This window comes from Rhodnius prolixus, unplaced genomic scaffold (genome assembly GCF_049639745.1).
Source record: "Rhodnius prolixus isolate KJV_2025 unplaced genomic scaffold, Rpr scaffold_8, whole genome shotgun sequence".
NCBI classification, from domain to species: Eukaryota; Metazoa; Arthropoda; class Insecta; order Hemiptera; family Reduviidae; genus Rhodnius; species Rhodnius prolixus.
Window position 1 is genome coordinate 39,421,868 of NW_027411593.1, and position 15,444 is coordinate 39,437,311.

Sequence of the window (15,444 nt, forward strand, 5' to 3'; positions counted from 1 at the left end):
AATTACTTTCTCGTTTAAACCACTGAACTCTAGTTCAAGAATGAAGAACTACTCATTTCTGGGTGTGGTACCCGAAGAGATGTTTTTAGGATGTTTGAACAAAATATTCGGTTTGTTGCGCTTCTTAATGTAGCTTCGGACCACTTTCCACCTTTAATCTCTCGTATAAAGAAAAAAAGTCATAAACTTGCTGCTCGGTAGGGCACATTTTAACAGAGATGTAAAAATGTGCCTCTTCTCCTTCCATAAAATAAAATATAATGTCCAACACTTTTGGGAAGCAAATAGACTTTTGTAAATACTAGATTTAAAAATACGAATTGCAAATGGTAATATGGACTAGCAATATTTGCGCCTTTCCCACTACAATCTTCACAATACACTTCCAAAGCTGCAACCAAAATTTCACTTCCACCTTATAAAATAAAACATTCCTCAATTCTGGACTTTACCAAACATTGAAAACGATGGGATACTCTGTCAATTATTCATTAGGTCTAATACAAAATATGGAGAAAATTACCAATCATAAATGTTTTAAATGTATGGCGAGAAATTAAAACTGTTTGAATATGCCTCCCTTTCCGCTATAATTGTTAAAGAAATATGATTGTAAATTGTAATTGACTGTAGTATAGAGCCATACTTCAACTTCATTTATAGTCTGCTAAATCTAAATAACAAAATTGCTTACAAAAATAGTTTCAAGATTGTTAAGATCTATTTGTTTATTAGTAAGTGTACTATTGTTTTTAGTTTTCTTTTTTCCTTTACAGAGTGCCTTCGTCCCTTGGCCCTTCTAGCCATTCGCTGGCGCGTAGTTAGCCTTGGAGGATCCTTCTTTACATCTAGCAGCACTTCCCAACTTATGTTGAGGTGATTCGCATCCTCTTCTATATTCTGGTCATTAAAAGGAATTTTTATTATCTACCACACATTCTTGTAGAGCTGTAATTCAGGTAGTGTTATCTCTTAGTAAAGTATTGTTAATTGATTGATTGATATTGTTAACTGATTCATTAGTCCTAAAGGGAGAATGATTAATATTTTATTTATTTTTTTGCCACGCTTTCAACTCTGGGACTAGGTCATCTTCAGAGCTTATACTTATTAGCAGTCATAATATTTTCTACATTGTTACATCGAAGTGTTGTGTCTTCTGTCCTGACAGTTTTGACACTGGTATTAGGTGCTGTTTAGGATTAATTCATATAGGACTAAAAAGTTAATATTAACTACGGTTGTTTTAATTTGTATAGTAGTAAATAAGTATAATAGTAAGAAAGCTTCTTAAAACTAGAAATGCCTCATTTAACTTTTTTTTTATTGAATATTGTTGATTTTCAGAAGTAAAACAGCGAATACTGGACTAGTGTCCGCTGAACGTTGAGACGTTTTTAAAAATACCAAAATTAAAAATACATTAGAGTTCATCTATCCAATAGAAAAATACAAAACTTTAATAATAAATCAGTTATAAAAACGAACACAAAATTATAAAAGTAGTTGTATTGTAATTTTGAATCTATTCAAATCTTCATTTATTTACCTACTTTTTCGTAATCTTATTGTTTTAAATTATATTTGTATAAAAGAAATGAATTAAAAGTAAAATGTCAGAATAGAAAAAGCAAAAATCAATAATAATGAGGTTGAAAAAAAATGAAAATAGAATAATTGAAAAGAAATTAAAAATAGTTGCAAAAATGTTCACTAGGTAACAGCACTTACTGGAAAAAGTAATAGATTGTATTGTAAAAAAGCGTCACTAGGTAGCAGCACTTGCTGGAACTCTGTATAGAACTAAATATAAATTTTTCTTCAGTATCATCTAGGTAACTACGGAGGGAGGGTACTCTGTCGGTCTCCCGAAATAGTAGTTCTAAAAAGCGCCATCAGAGGGCAACACAAAATGGACTTAAGTATATAACTAATAAATTTTCTTTAGTATCATCTGAGAGATCGAAGAGGGAGGACCCGCTAGTCGTCGGTCTCTCTAAATATGTCTGACATATTTGAAAATAAATATGTTAAATCGAAAAATGACCATCTTGAAGATGACACTGCTCTTGTAGTTGAACATTCCAATTATGTATAGTGTAAGCAGCGTAAGGTAAACAAGACGAAAAAAAACAAAATGATATTTTATGTTGGTTAAGGTTTATTATTTGAAACAGTGTGGTAAAAGGTATAAAAAGAATAACCAGAGCGGTATGAGTAGAAGTTTATAATTGACGAGAGAAACTATAATGCCCCGCCCTCCACACCCTGCGAATTTAACTTAGCTATATAAAAGCCAAGCCAAAATGGCCACTATGGAAGGAACTTTCATATATTGCTTTTTTTTCAGCAAATACAATTAATTATGTTTTTTTTTAAATAAAATCTATTCATAAAAACATAAAACCACCTAAATATAATTGTTTCTAATTAATAAAAGTTCAGAAGGTATGATTAATTACAAAAAATAATTAAGAACAAAACAGTGTTAGTTTGTGATTGACTACCAGAAAGCAGCACCTGTTCTAGAAAAAGTATTTTTGAGCTTGTACAACAGTTTTTATTAATTTTTAAATTAAAATAAATCCGGTAACTACTAATTTTTTCACAAAATTAATAAAAATACCAAACTAATTTAAAATGTAGGTAGATTAATAGAAAAATGTTTAAAATTTAATTTTATCTTTTCTTTATTGAATTATTATAAATTATGCATTTTTTTTTTTTTTTTTTAAAGACAAAACTTGCATCTTTCTAGCATAAATCTTAACAACAATTAACTAAATAATGCGAATGTCATACATTTTTTTTTAAATAATTGATTCATAATAAAATAAATTTAAAATATTGAAAGAATTTCATAATTCCTCTAAGATGGAATATTTGTCTTTAACAAAGAGGCAGTATTCCACAACTCCAGCCTTTTTAACCTGCAATACAAACATAATTCCATATAATACAGAGTTAATTGAGTTTTTTTCAGTGATACTTCAAGTTTAAACCCAAATTAACAATATATTTTCATTCCTTTTTATCAATGACATTAAAATTTTAAAAAATTTGATTAGTTGTCTGAGAAAAGAGTACATTTTCAGTTAAATTGCTTTGGAAGCATAAATAAAAACGATCAAACTACCTGTAATACAGATTTTCTGCATTCCTGATGTAGCCCAGAACGCGAAAAAGGTAGTGAATCACCACAACATAAGTACAGATGTGCTACTGGATGTGAAAAAAAAAGAGAAAAATCCAAAACAGGCCAACCACACTTGTACGAACTACCTATAGCCTGGAAATAGAATGTAGATCATGGGAAGTACACTTTTCGTCTCCAAAGTAAAGAGGATTTCTTATTTTGAGTGGTTTTTTCTTCTTATATAATTCTAAAACAGGCCAACCACACTTCTACGAACCACCTTTGACCTGAAAACAGAACGTAAAGGATAGAAAATTCACTTTTCGTACCAATTTAAATAGAATTTTTTTTTAAATTCTTTTTTCTGGTTATATACGACTTGCAAAACAGGCCTACGATTCTTGAACCACCTTTGGCCTGAAAATGAAATGTAAATGATGGAAAATTCACTTTTTGTCCTCAAAGTAAAGAGAATTTCCTAATTTGAATGCACTTTTATTTGTATATACTTCCAATAACGCCGACATTTGTACGAACCACCTATAGACTGCAAATGGAATGTAGGGGATGGAAAGTTTTCGCCCCCGATATAAATAGAATTCAATGTTTTTTCTTTATATACTCCTAAAACAGGCAAACCATGCTGGTGGCCTACAAATAGAATACACAAGAAAGAACATTCACTTTTTTTGGCCAAAATATAGGTGGTTTCTTATTTTAAACCCTTTTTTCTTTAGCGGTAGTTCCAAAACAGGTCAGCCCTACCTGTACAATACACTAGTGGCTTACAAATAAATACAGAAAAGAGAACATTCATTATTCTTGGCCAAAATATACGTAGTTTCCTATTTTAAACCTTTTTTTCTTTACTGGTAATCTAAACTGGCCTACCTGTGCTGTACGGTATACCAGTGGCCTACAAATAGAATACACAAGAGGGAACATTCACTATTTTTGGCCAAAATGTACGTAGTTTCTTAAAAATTATCAATATTGTAGGGATATCAAATTGATTTTGATTAGCTGTTACAGTTTGACCCACCATATTTAAATATAAATATAAACTAATACCAATAATGAATATTTATCTTTATATTTAAATATTGCGGGTTACATGGTAACAGTGAATCAAAATCACTTCGATATTAGGCCCCACCTCCGGGTACCTAATCTTGACTTTTATCAAACCCCTCTTGATATTGTGGAGTTTGTTTACAATAAAAGAATGTATTATTTTTAAATAATGTTTCAATACATGCTTTTCTGAAATATCACCAAGCCTCAACATTTGTTATTACCTGACTGTGAAATTTATTGTTGATTTTGTCAATCTCAGTCGTTTGTTGAATTCCTTACAGATTTTGATTTTCATCCATTATCGGCGATGATTAATCAGTTTAAATAAATACTGGCTGGTGAAATCTACTTTAACTATGTTTCTAGTGGAGTGGCTGCAAGGATGGCGGGAAAATGTTTTTGCCATTTTTGTTTACAGAGAGAATACAAACTTTTTATTTATTCTTAAACCTCCTAGCCCTTTCCAATGTTGGCAAAAAAAATCACTCCTAGCTCCCTGGTAATGGGAACAACAATTTGATTATGATGAAAAAAATATTATTTTAAACATAAATGCACCAGCTGAGAGAATGTACACATGTGTAAATAGAAAAGAACCTACCGGCTACATGGATTTTTCTTCGCCATACGCTTAAGGTTGACATTGCCTGAAAGTTTTATGTTTCCTCAGGATCAACAAATGAGAGGAAAAATGGTGATATTTAAGTAAGAAAAGCGAAGGTGGTACTTCAGGTTTTTTTTTTTTGTGTTCTGGGTAGAAGGCAGATAGGTTTGTTCGATATGTCTGAAGATCACACTTTCCAGCTTAGAACTCTGTAATAATTATATTTTGGGGGCAGAATTAGGTAAATAAGTAAAATGGAAAAAGAAGCTACAGTTGTTTATAAACGTGAAAGAAGTCCAATACACAACAAAGACACCTTTTATCTACCTCATAAAAAAGGTAAAAAATAATGTTAATTACAAATATTTGTGGTAAATTTTAAGTAGCATTTGTATTATTCTTGGTTTTAAATTCCCATGAGAAATCGTAAGAAAAAATTTAATTCAGTAACATAGACTTGAGAAGGTTACGGGTTTTACCTTTTCATTAAATTTATTCTTGAGAAAATATCGGTAATTTCTTTTTATTTATTTTTAATTATCATTATTCATAAGTAACTTTCATTTTACAGGAGGGGAGGATTTCTTGTATATACATATTGATGATCCTCCATTAGATTTGAGTAGAAGGAATCGAAGTAAGTATTATAAAGAGCATTTTATTTGTGCATTCACACTTATCTCCCAGTTTACTCAGTTTTTTCGCCGTGTGTGTACTTTTTCTTTGCCCGTTAAAAAATATAGTAATCATAATGATGGATATGTACGGGAACGATCTCCCTGAGTATGTCGGCAGCGGACTCAGTATAGATGACAAGAATATAAACTGTCTCCTATACGCGGATGATATAGTTTAGGACTCCAGAACATGATAAATAAAGCAAGTGAGTCCTTGAAGTTATGGAACTTAGCTGTGAATGTTAATAGATAATCATGGTGTTTCATAGTGGGAGTAAACCGGCGAGGGATAATTCTGATTATGGAAGGGGTCAAGTACTGAAATTGTAAATTATTACAAATATTTAAGAGTTGGCCTCTCACTCAGTTATCATTGAAAAAATACTTCGCGGAGAAGCTCAGGGACACAATAAACATACTTCGCTACGATGGATAAAATTAAAGATATAGCCATATTCTAATATCTATTAACTATGTTGAGCTAGAGTAAGCTTTGGAACTAAACCCAAAAGTATCACTGTAGGTCCGGGAGTTGGCAGGTGCAGTGTAAATATTATTCGTATAACGTAGCTTGAGAACCGTAGGAACGCCCAAAACTATGATGGGAAAGTGACTAAATCCCTTAGGATAATTTCTCTGTAGTAGGAACTGCAAAAGCATCCAACCGCAACCATTCAAATAACGAATTTCATTGCTAAGTTTGCCCAAACCTGAATTATTACTAGTTCATCAATCAGTTAACCACCGAAAATGTTGAATAGTGAAAGTCAGTCCCTCCAACTAGAAAGAAAAGAGAAATTATCTAAATTTATAGTAATTTTGTATTCTTAGATTATGTAAAATATGTATATTTGTTTTATATGAATGTTCTATATTGTAATGAACGTATTTAGTTTATATGTAAGTTCATGAACGGTCACATACATTTTCTCGTATACACGTTTATACTTCGATTTATAAGTTTTTACACCCAAAAGGATGTGATTTTTATTTACTAAGTGTTTGAGAAACCTAACATTCTTGTACATTGGGGTTTTAGGAGTTTATTCACAGAAACAGATTTATTTTAGTAGAACGTTCTAATAAAGAGCCTTCATTAAACCGTTACTTTTTGCTCAGGAGTTGAGGAAGAGGTGCAAGAAGATGTAGTTGCTGTTGACAGTCCCGTGATACTAACATCTAGTGATTTTTCCTCTGCGTATAAAGGTTTTTCGCATACTATTACCACTGCCACTGTGGGACGTAAGGGAGCCACTCCTGCAGTGGGTCCCGGTGCTGCTAAGATGTATAAATGTTGTGAATGTGACTACGTTTCAAAAAGATCGTACGATGTGCGTAGGCATATGAAAACCCATGGAAATACACGACCTTACGGCTGTCCACAGTGTGCCCATACAGCTAGAGATGCGGGTTCTTTGCGATCCCACATGCTACAGAGACATGGTAATTTGGACCAGTATGTTTGTCCTAGGTGTGACTATTCAAGCAATCGACAGGCGGACCTCGCAAGGCACATTAGAACTTATCATGAACCACGGTAGGCCTTTCAACACATTAACCACCCAAATAATAGTCTGTAAAATGGAAAAAAAAATCATTGAGAATATTTTCTTTAGTTAAAAAGTAAAATTTTTGCAAATTTAAGAGTGATCAGAGCAAAAAGTAAGTTAAATGGAAAAGAAAATAGTAGGTTTTCGGCATTGCTTCTCATCTCAAACCATTGTTACCCCCTTCAAGCTTCTTAAGAGTAGGACGGTAGAAAAATTTCTGCATGTACAATTGTGTACAAAACCAACTGTTCAGTTCAAACATCACTAAAGAAGCTTCTGATGAAGGGCAACAGTGGTACTCAAAACATAATAATAAAAGTTTAAATCAAAGAACCCAAAAATAATCAATAAAAGTTTTCATACAAGTATTTATCTACCGCACGCAAAAAAAAACTTTACCGAAAGTGAATTTTACAAATATTTAATATATGTATTTTCGAGAAGTTATCATTTGTATTTTACCTCCAATATTCCAATACCTTATTCTTTTCCATTTAACTTTAAATAAAAAAGACTTGTCTTAACTATGCGTTAATGTATTGGTTAAATATAGTTATAGATAAATAACTTCAGCTTTTTAGATTGATCTAAAAATTGATTTAGTTAGCTGGAAATAGATATTTAATGTTGTAGAAACTTTTTAATGAACCAGAGCTCCCTCAAAAATGAATTTAATATATTGTATTTAATACCAAAAAGGAATAACGTGTGAACGGAGAGTATTTAAAATACTAATTAGTGCATTTATTAAAGAAATTAAGTAATGAAATGTTTTATTGAAAGAAGCAAATAAAAGTAAGTTATAACAAAATATCTAAGGGGCAAAAATTAAAGCTGAATTTATAAAATTAGCATTTATTAAAACTACTAAGAAAAAACTCAGTGGAAACTAGACCGAATTTGTACTTGAATAAATCAATGTGTACGTATAATTTAGATGGACAAATTTGTTGTGTATTTAATGTAGACTGCTAGCTAATACATATATGTTATAAAAAAAAGTGATATTTTAAATAAAACGGGATACTTTATTACTTTATTACACTGTTGGTTAAACAAAGTGAAACATAGTGAAATATTGCTTAAAGTTTGCTGAAAGAACGTTAGTCTTTAAACGCTTCAGCTTTACTGCCCTTATACGTTTTAATGAAGTAGAGAATTCCCTTGTTGTTGGAGGAAGAATTCACATGATAGTCATTTATTTATTTTTCATTATGAATCTTGTGCTAATTTGTCGTATTAGGAATCCAAATTTAAACTGGAATGAAACTGGAAATAATCCCCCCTCAAAAAAATCTGATATAATAACAAATTTGCTATTGAATTACTCCATATTTTTCAACAATGAACTTTTACATATAACATTATCTATTTTCTAAATAATTATTTTATTGAAAGTCCGATATATATAATGGCCAAAATGTTCCTATAGTTTGCCCTTTCAGCTAGTTCCCTCCTCAGAAAAAAGGCAACTGCGCAAACTTATAAAACTTTAACACCCTTTTAAGGTTGAGGAAATTTTTGTGGTTAGCCAGTGTGAGACTACCGGCTTAATTTTTTATATTTCACCAGTTCTGCTAATTTCTTTAAAACGACTTCTTTTTCCAGAAATACTAACTCCTTTTTTTTTTCCTTTTATTTAAATTTCTTCTATGTGTGCTTTACACTTTTTTGCTACAAAAGGAGCTCACTTAATCGAAACTTTAATAGTTTCCACTGAGTGATTCTTTCCCGCTGCTCTGCTCCACCTTGTCAACTTTCTCTCAATCAGACCCCTTTCTAGCCTTTAATTTCTCATCTTAAATAATATTTATTCTCTAGCTTTAGTCCAATCTAAGCTAATCCTTCTACCCCCTTTTCAATCTTTGTAAAAATGTCTTTTCTGCACAGATTATCAACTTCAACTCCAATTTCTTGCTTACTGCCCCAATTACTAAAATAAGAATCTGTTCGGAAATCCTCATTTCATTATTGTTGGACACTTGGTGGAATTAATGACTCAAAGACCAACTCAGTGGACCTGGAATGATTGCCTGGTAAAACCTATAGTGAACTATCGGCCACTTCCGATGATTAGTTTGCGAGTTTTCTCAAACTTGTGTCCGGTTAAGGAATCCTTCAAACACTAAAGCCCCCTTTTTGCGAAGATCTCCTTCGGTTACTGCTGTCCAGATTTTTTTCCTACAAATTCGAATTCCTATGTTGGGAATTTGAAGCCAAAAAATTTATTTTTCTATTAGCAGATTGTCTCTTCTACATGCTCCTGACATATAGTCAGTTCGAATCAGCTGGCTGAACTGCCACAAGCACCAGAGTGCATATTTTCCAACGTTTGAACTTCCACCATATTTTCGTTTGCCTGATTGAATGGGCTACACTATTGTTGTGGAATAAATGATTCACCATATTCTGTATAGGAGCCTATAAATTTCAATGTTCGGTTATTTCCAATAAACTAATTGTATTTAGTTATATTTATCAGCTCGCAAGGTAGTAATATTAGTGCTTAAAATGTTTTTGTTGCACATCTAAGAATAATTCACATTGATACTCACAAAAGTAAAAAAAAAAAAGCCTATTTTTAATAAGAGACTCATCACAATATACAGGGTTGCAATTTGTTAGATCATTGTATAATATATAATATAAACTACATAAATAATGTCAAATTCGAAAAATTATTGCTAAAACTTGCCTTGAGTTATATAAGAAAATATTTAACAAAAGTTAAAAAAGTTAGGTAAAATAGATTAGAAAAAGTCCTAACTTAATTTTTTAATAACAGGTAACTTCTCACTAAATTGTACCATGAAAAAGCGTAATTTTCAAAAAGCTCTCTTTTTTTAAGTTAATTTATTTATAAATGATTCTCACTTTATATAAAGAATAGTTCCTTACAATTTAAAATTGATTTAAGACGGCAGAAATATTTTATATTTTTTTAACAATAAAACATTAAGTCAGTAAAATTATTAAGTAAAAACCTAGGTGCTACTTTTACCCATCAATTAATTAAATGCTTGATAAAGTTCAATATTTTAGCTATTAAGTAGGGAACAAATTTGTGATTGCCATAAATGCTATTAATTTTTTGTGTAATGTTAATTTTGTTTGCTCTCTTGTAGAGATGTTAAGATTTTTCATTGGAAAAACAAAGCAGTCTATTTTAGATTTATTTTGTTGGAAAAGTAAATCATTATTTCTATGTAGCAAGAATTCAATAGTTAATGAAAAGGAAGGCTCCTATCTAAGTTGTCCTTGTTTTTAAGTTCTCTATAGCTTTTATTTAAAGCTTTCCTGTGATTAGTGTGCAATATGTTATATATTGATAAACTTCACGTTAAAAAAAATAGTTGTAAGAAAAATTAATGAAAAATGAATGTTCCTTGTATAAATATAAATAATAATGCTAGTTATTGTAATTGCTGACAATTGTAATGAGTGAATAAACAAATGAAAATAGATATATGTGTATATATATATATTTGCAGTTGTTTTAAGTTGAATTGTATTATGATGATGAAATATGTATGAAATAAATTGTTTTAAAGCAAAAAAATAAAAATAAAACTGGTCGTTTTATTATTTGATTACCCCAGTTGTAAATAGCAATAAAACAAAAAAAAAGCTGTGTAGGTGCTTGATTACTGAACAAATACAGATGTTAAGGAAGCTCTGGAATAGTTTTTATTTTTGGCTGACAGTCCTAAATGGTTCTCTATGTAGGACTAAGTTATTCTAAATTTGGAAAATATTTAATACTGATTCTTAGTTGGAAAAAGAAATTTCCATTTTCGGGAAATTCACCAAAAAAAAACTTCCTCAGAAAACCGCACGTCCAATTGACTGATTTCAGCCGAAACCTAGTTAAAACCAAAACGGAATATCAAGTTTAAGCTTTCTGAGTTGTAACTGTTTTTGAGAAATTCTGATTAATTAAATATACACATACACTAGTGCGCCAAAACATTTGTTTCGCTTTTTGAGGGCTTTAATACAAATAGGTGCATCTTTGATGGCTTAAAATCCGAAAAGGTCAGAAATAATGAAAACATTCACGTAAAAAATACAATAAATTATGCGATAAGTGTTCATTAAACTTATCGCATTTTGTATTAGGCTATATAGAGATTTTCGAAAAAGAATATAAGATTCAAAATGTTCTTTATATGTACCCCTTTAAAAAAAGTTTAATTGTTCAATTCAGATTATCATGAAAATATCTCAAAATTTAAGTACGGAAATAATAAAACATAACTGTGACTTACTGTACTGAATATTGGTATTGTAGGAATGATTAACTAATCATTGATTCTTTTCTTGATGCGAAGTTTTCAAAGGGCTTTTTTTCTTTCAGAGTAATCGAGGTGGAAATTATCCTTGCACCTATACACTCAAAATTTTAAACATCTTGTGAACAACAAACATTTATTTTTTATTTATCATTCGATATCTGTTTAGAACTCTTCCTTTCTACAAATCATCATTACCTTTTTTATCTTTCTTTTAGCTTGATAACAATGAACGAATTACGCAGGTTTCTAAAACTACCTATGGCTAAAGTGCCATTGCAATATAGAAGTATTAATAAGGAAGTACGAAAATTTTCAAAACTATTTTTGTAATTTATTTTTCAACTAGGCATATAGAATATATTACTGATCAAATTTAGAAATACATTGAAACAAAAAACTTAATATAAAAGTGTCCTTTAACATTCATAACAAAGCTGGCCCATTAATGCATTTAATAATTCGGAAAAATAATAAAGATTTTCTTTTTTTTCTAAAAAAATTTGATACATTCTTTTCAATTAAGCTTTTTTAATCGCAGAGATTTCTTAATTAACAAATATTCATTTCTCAACAACGTATTATTAATATAGAAAATTAAAATAATTTCTTATAGAGAACATTAACCAGTATTTTGTTTGTTTGTTTTTAAATATACTTGTAAAACGAAGATAAAATATGTTTTTTTTTTTAAGCTTTGAAAGAATGGAATGACGAAGCATTGATAGCCTATAACCATTTTATCGTTTTTAAATATTTACTTTGACAAGTACTAATAACAATAACGAAAAATATATTTCTTTAAAAGATAATGTAGAGAGGAGAGAGAAATGTTTAATACAAATGAATGATATATGTATTGAGTGGCAACGCAACTAATCCTAAAATAAAAGATTAATTTTTATGAAGTTCTTTCTTTATAAACCAGAATTAAAAATAAATAATGTTACCAATTTACGATTGCTCTATTCATGAGGACAATCAATATATTCAGTTGCATTCTTCAAAAAGAGAAATAGAAATTTTATTGTTTTTTAACATCGTATCTATAAAAAACATTCCGAAATGTATACTATAAGTGAAAGAAAAAATAAAATAAAGTTAATCATTAAATTAATCATAATATGATATTTGAAAATCATCGTATTGAATGTGCTAATATTGGTATTTATAAGGCACAAACATTGTGGATATATGATTACACTAATGAGAAACCCTGGGTCTGTTGGATAGCTTGTAATAATTTATATTTCAGTCTACTTTTCGTGGAATATTTAGGCAAATCAAGTAGATTGAAACAAGTATGCGCTACTGGTAAGTATTTTTCATCTAAAGTTGGTTGGATGATGATCTGTAAACAAATAAAAATTAAAGTAATATGTATTAGAAATATTCTTTTACCTAAATGAGGTTTTGTGTTTTCTACTAACCTTTATAGCTTTCATGCCTTGTATTGGTATTCTATCAGTTCCGGTAAGGAATGTTAAAAACTTTTTCTTATCATCTAATGAAAGTTCATGGAATACTTCCCAAAACATTCTAATAGTTGGATCGGAGCTTGTATATCCCCCACGATATTCAGCGTTATTCTCAAATGCGTCCCAATCATAATTTTCATTACCTGTACATTTAAGACAATATATTTTTAAAACTAGCGTAAATTTTTTGCTAAGTAACACAATTATCTTATCTGTAATTATTAGATTTCTAATTTACTCTTTTTCAAATCCTCTTTTATAGTAAAAGTGCTATTTGTATATTTCAATCAAGCTGACTGTGAATAGATTTGAAGCGTTGGCTGACTTAAGAAGTCGTTTGGCGTTTCAAACATTGTTAAGGCTTACAGATATGGCAAACCAAGAAGGCACCAAACAGATTCAAACCAAAATACACTGTCGCAGGACAGATAATAATAACGATAGAGAAGGGATCACAATTCAATCGAAAGCCCGTTGAATAGTAAGCTAAAGGTTCCGGGTTTAGTTCAGGCGAATTGTACAACTCTTAGATTTGCTCTTCCTAGTAGCCTATGTAGTTTAATGCCCGGAAATGGACAATGTTGTCTATAGTGAGAGAACACTTTCCTGAGGAATCCAATGACATTGAGTTTGCCTGTGAAATGTCAGGCCTTTCACCGTATTTAAAAATGTGGATTGTAAAATTATCAAATAGGTAAACTGAAAATTGAATAGATTTTTAAAAGTATTAACCCACCTATGACTACAGCCATCAACTCGGTTGCATGGAACAATTGTAACACTCTTCCTCCACACACTTTGTGAAATCCATCATGAAATGCTCTGAAATGTCTGGCCACCCCTTTGTTCAGTATATGATCAACGTACAAATCAACATATTCCTGCCTACAACATTGGTCTTGCTTATATTTTCCAAAAAGTAAATGTTGCTAAAAAGAAATTTTTTTTACAAACTTAAAAGAATTGCCAAACTTAAAAATAATTAAACCAATAAAATTATTTTCCCGAACTTAGAACATAATAATAAATAATGCTTAATAAATGATACCTATTATCATTATTAACTGGAATATTACTTCCACCTGGTTTCAATTCATGAGTTTTTACTTCTCCATAAACATCTCTGGAGATTTCAAACTTCATACAGAATATTGCTTCCACATCTTCTTCTGAATATTCCAGAAGATCCTGAAGACCTCTGCACAATGTAATTAAGAAAAACTGTTTCCCTTTCGATTATTTAAAAAAACTGATTTAATGAATTTACGATAGTACTTACTTTGCTAATGAGGGTGAAAGATCCTTAAGATCTTGTAGATCGACAGGTTCGTGTAATAATTTTTTATAAAGTGCCACTGGAAATGGGAGATTTATAATAGTAAAATTGTAGATTGCTAGACCGCACAATAGTCCAACAAGGTAGTACATTATTTCATCTTCAAATGAATCTTCTGAAAACCATATACAATTTGTTTCCGGATCTGAGATAAACATTCCATATTTTGGATCTAACACTTCACGCAGAAGTAGCAAGAAGAATTCCTTTTTCACTCCTCCAGCATCTTCAGCTTCTTCACCCAAGAAATGAATCTATACAAAACAATAAAAAATTAAATTGAAAAATATATAAGTCGATAAAGATTAAGGATAATAACATACCTTTAAAGGTTTTTTATAATCTCTTTCTGAATATGAGGCGAGTTCTCTAATCGTATCTTGTATAATGTTTTCTCTACTAACGTGCAACTCTAACAATGGCTGCACAGGAAACATGACTGGAGCAAATAGCATTTGTGTTATGGCTCGTTGCGTTGCCTCATTAACCGCATTGTGCATCTGGGAAAAATTAAGTAAAAAAACTTCGTGTGAACACTTTTACTGCTATCTTTTACTTCACTTCACAACGCTTTTTTTAAACTTCGAGTTTTAAAGATTATATGTGGGCCGTTGGCATTTAAATGAAATATCAACTTTGAACCATCTGTGTTTTTCCATTTTCAACTTATACTGATCACGGACAGTTAGAAGTGTTCACACATCACATACACTTTATGAATAGAAGCTGCAACGGTACCTACTGTACTAAGGAATTCTTCCATACAATAAGTGCAAGCTAAAAAGATCGGTTAAAAAATACCCCAAATATTATCCGGGAATGGTCAATCTTATCCGATTCACTTTGTCAGATCCGAAATTCCAGAAGAGACCCTATTCTTGACAGATTTCGTATTTGGCATTAAGTAATTTAGGATTGTTCTCTACAAAATCGAGGGAGAACAAGCTTCATTAGAAGTATTTTGTTACAAACGGTTTCTGTGGCCCTCAACAAGAATATTTTGTAATCTGATCCTCTGGATTTCAATAAATTTTTGGAATAAAAGGTAGAATATAACCAGAGAATATCAATACATTTCTATATATTTAATCCAAGTCATGGTAAATTATTGCATGATTACGGTAATATACTTGTAGGCAAAATATATTTATGTGGGCGTACAGTTAACCAAGGAATTTCATATACTCAACAAATGTTATTGGTAATAAACACCAATTTGTAAAACCACTTTTTCGTGTTCAGGTATCTAAAAATGTATGATGACATTCGAGCGGCTATACATAACACTAACTGA

General features: G+C 30.6%; 2 protein-coding genes and 1 long non-coding RNA gene across 10 annotated transcripts in view; 1 reads left to right on the forward strand and 2 right to left on the reverse strand.

The window, feature by feature from the left end:
* Positions 1–2,678: 2,678 nt before the first annotated feature.
* On the reverse strand, positions 2,679–4,595 carry LOC141451477 (uncharacterized). The gene is made up of 3 exons (XR_012456831.1): positions 4,435–4,595; positions 3,137–3,423; positions 2,679–2,930 (listed from the first exon to the last, which is right to left on the reverse strand). It is a non-coding gene; the product is annotated as an uncharacterized lncRNA (long non-coding RNA).
* Positions 4,596–4,800: 205 nt separating this feature from the next.
* LOC141451475 (uncharacterized) lies at positions 4,801–10,617 on the forward strand. 2 transcript variants are annotated; one of them, XM_074122898.1, is made up of 4 exons: positions 4,801–5,156; positions 5,389–5,454; positions 6,614–7,031; positions 7,678–9,632. In XM_074122898.1, the coding sequence occupies exons 1-4, from the start codon at positions 5,072–5,074 to the stop codon at positions 7,754–7,756; spliced, it is 648 nt and encodes a 215-aa protein (XP_073978999.1). In that variant the 5' UTR covers positions 4,801–5,071; the 3' UTR covers positions 7,757–9,632. The 2 variants fall into 2 exon arrangements, with proteins under 2 accessions (XP_073978999.1, XP_073979000.1); XM_074122899.1 differs by lacking the exon at positions 7,678–9,632 and adding an exon at positions 10,170–10,617 and having other exon boundaries at positions 4,802–5,156.
* A 1,031-nt stretch (positions 10,618–11,648) lies between these two features.
* Positions 11,649–15,444, reverse strand: part of Herc4 (HECT and RLD domain containing E3 ubiquitin ligase 4) — a 28,955-nt gene continuing 25,159 nt past the window's right edge. For 6 of the 7 annotated variants that reach the window (XM_074122864.1, XM_074122863.1, XM_074122866.1 and 3 more), the window contains 6 exons: positions 14,474–14,650; positions 14,094–14,404; positions 13,863–14,012; positions 13,551–13,699; positions 12,767–12,957; positions 11,649–12,687 (listed from right to left, as the gene is read on the reverse strand). In XM_074122864.1, coding sequence (XP_073978965.1) covers positions 12,535–12,687; positions 12,767–12,957; positions 13,551–13,699; positions 13,863–14,012; positions 14,094–14,404; positions 14,474–14,650 — 1,131 coding nt within the window. In that variant the 3' untranslated portion in view covers positions 11,649–12,534. Of the gene's footprint in view, positions 12,688–12,766; positions 12,958–13,550; positions 13,744–13,862; positions 14,013–14,093; positions 14,405–14,473; positions 14,651–15,444 lie in introns of all 7 variants that reach the window. The other variant, XR_012456827.1, reaches the window with a different exon arrangement.

Excerpts from the sequence above, each read along its gene's own strand:
- LOC141451475 (XM_074122898.1), top strand. The coding sequence starts at position 5,072 with ATGGAAAAAGAAGCTACAGTTGTTTATAAACGTGAAAGAAGTCCAATA. Across the intron at positions 5,157-5,388 it reads TTATCTACCTCATAAAAAAG|GAGGGGAGGATTTCTTGTAT; the intron begins GTAAAAAATAAT and ends TTCATTTTACAG. Across the intron at positions 5,455-6,613 it reads TTTGAGTAGAAGGAATCGAA|GAGTTGAGGAAGAGGTGCAA; the intron begins GTAAGTATTATA and ends CTTTTTGCTCAG.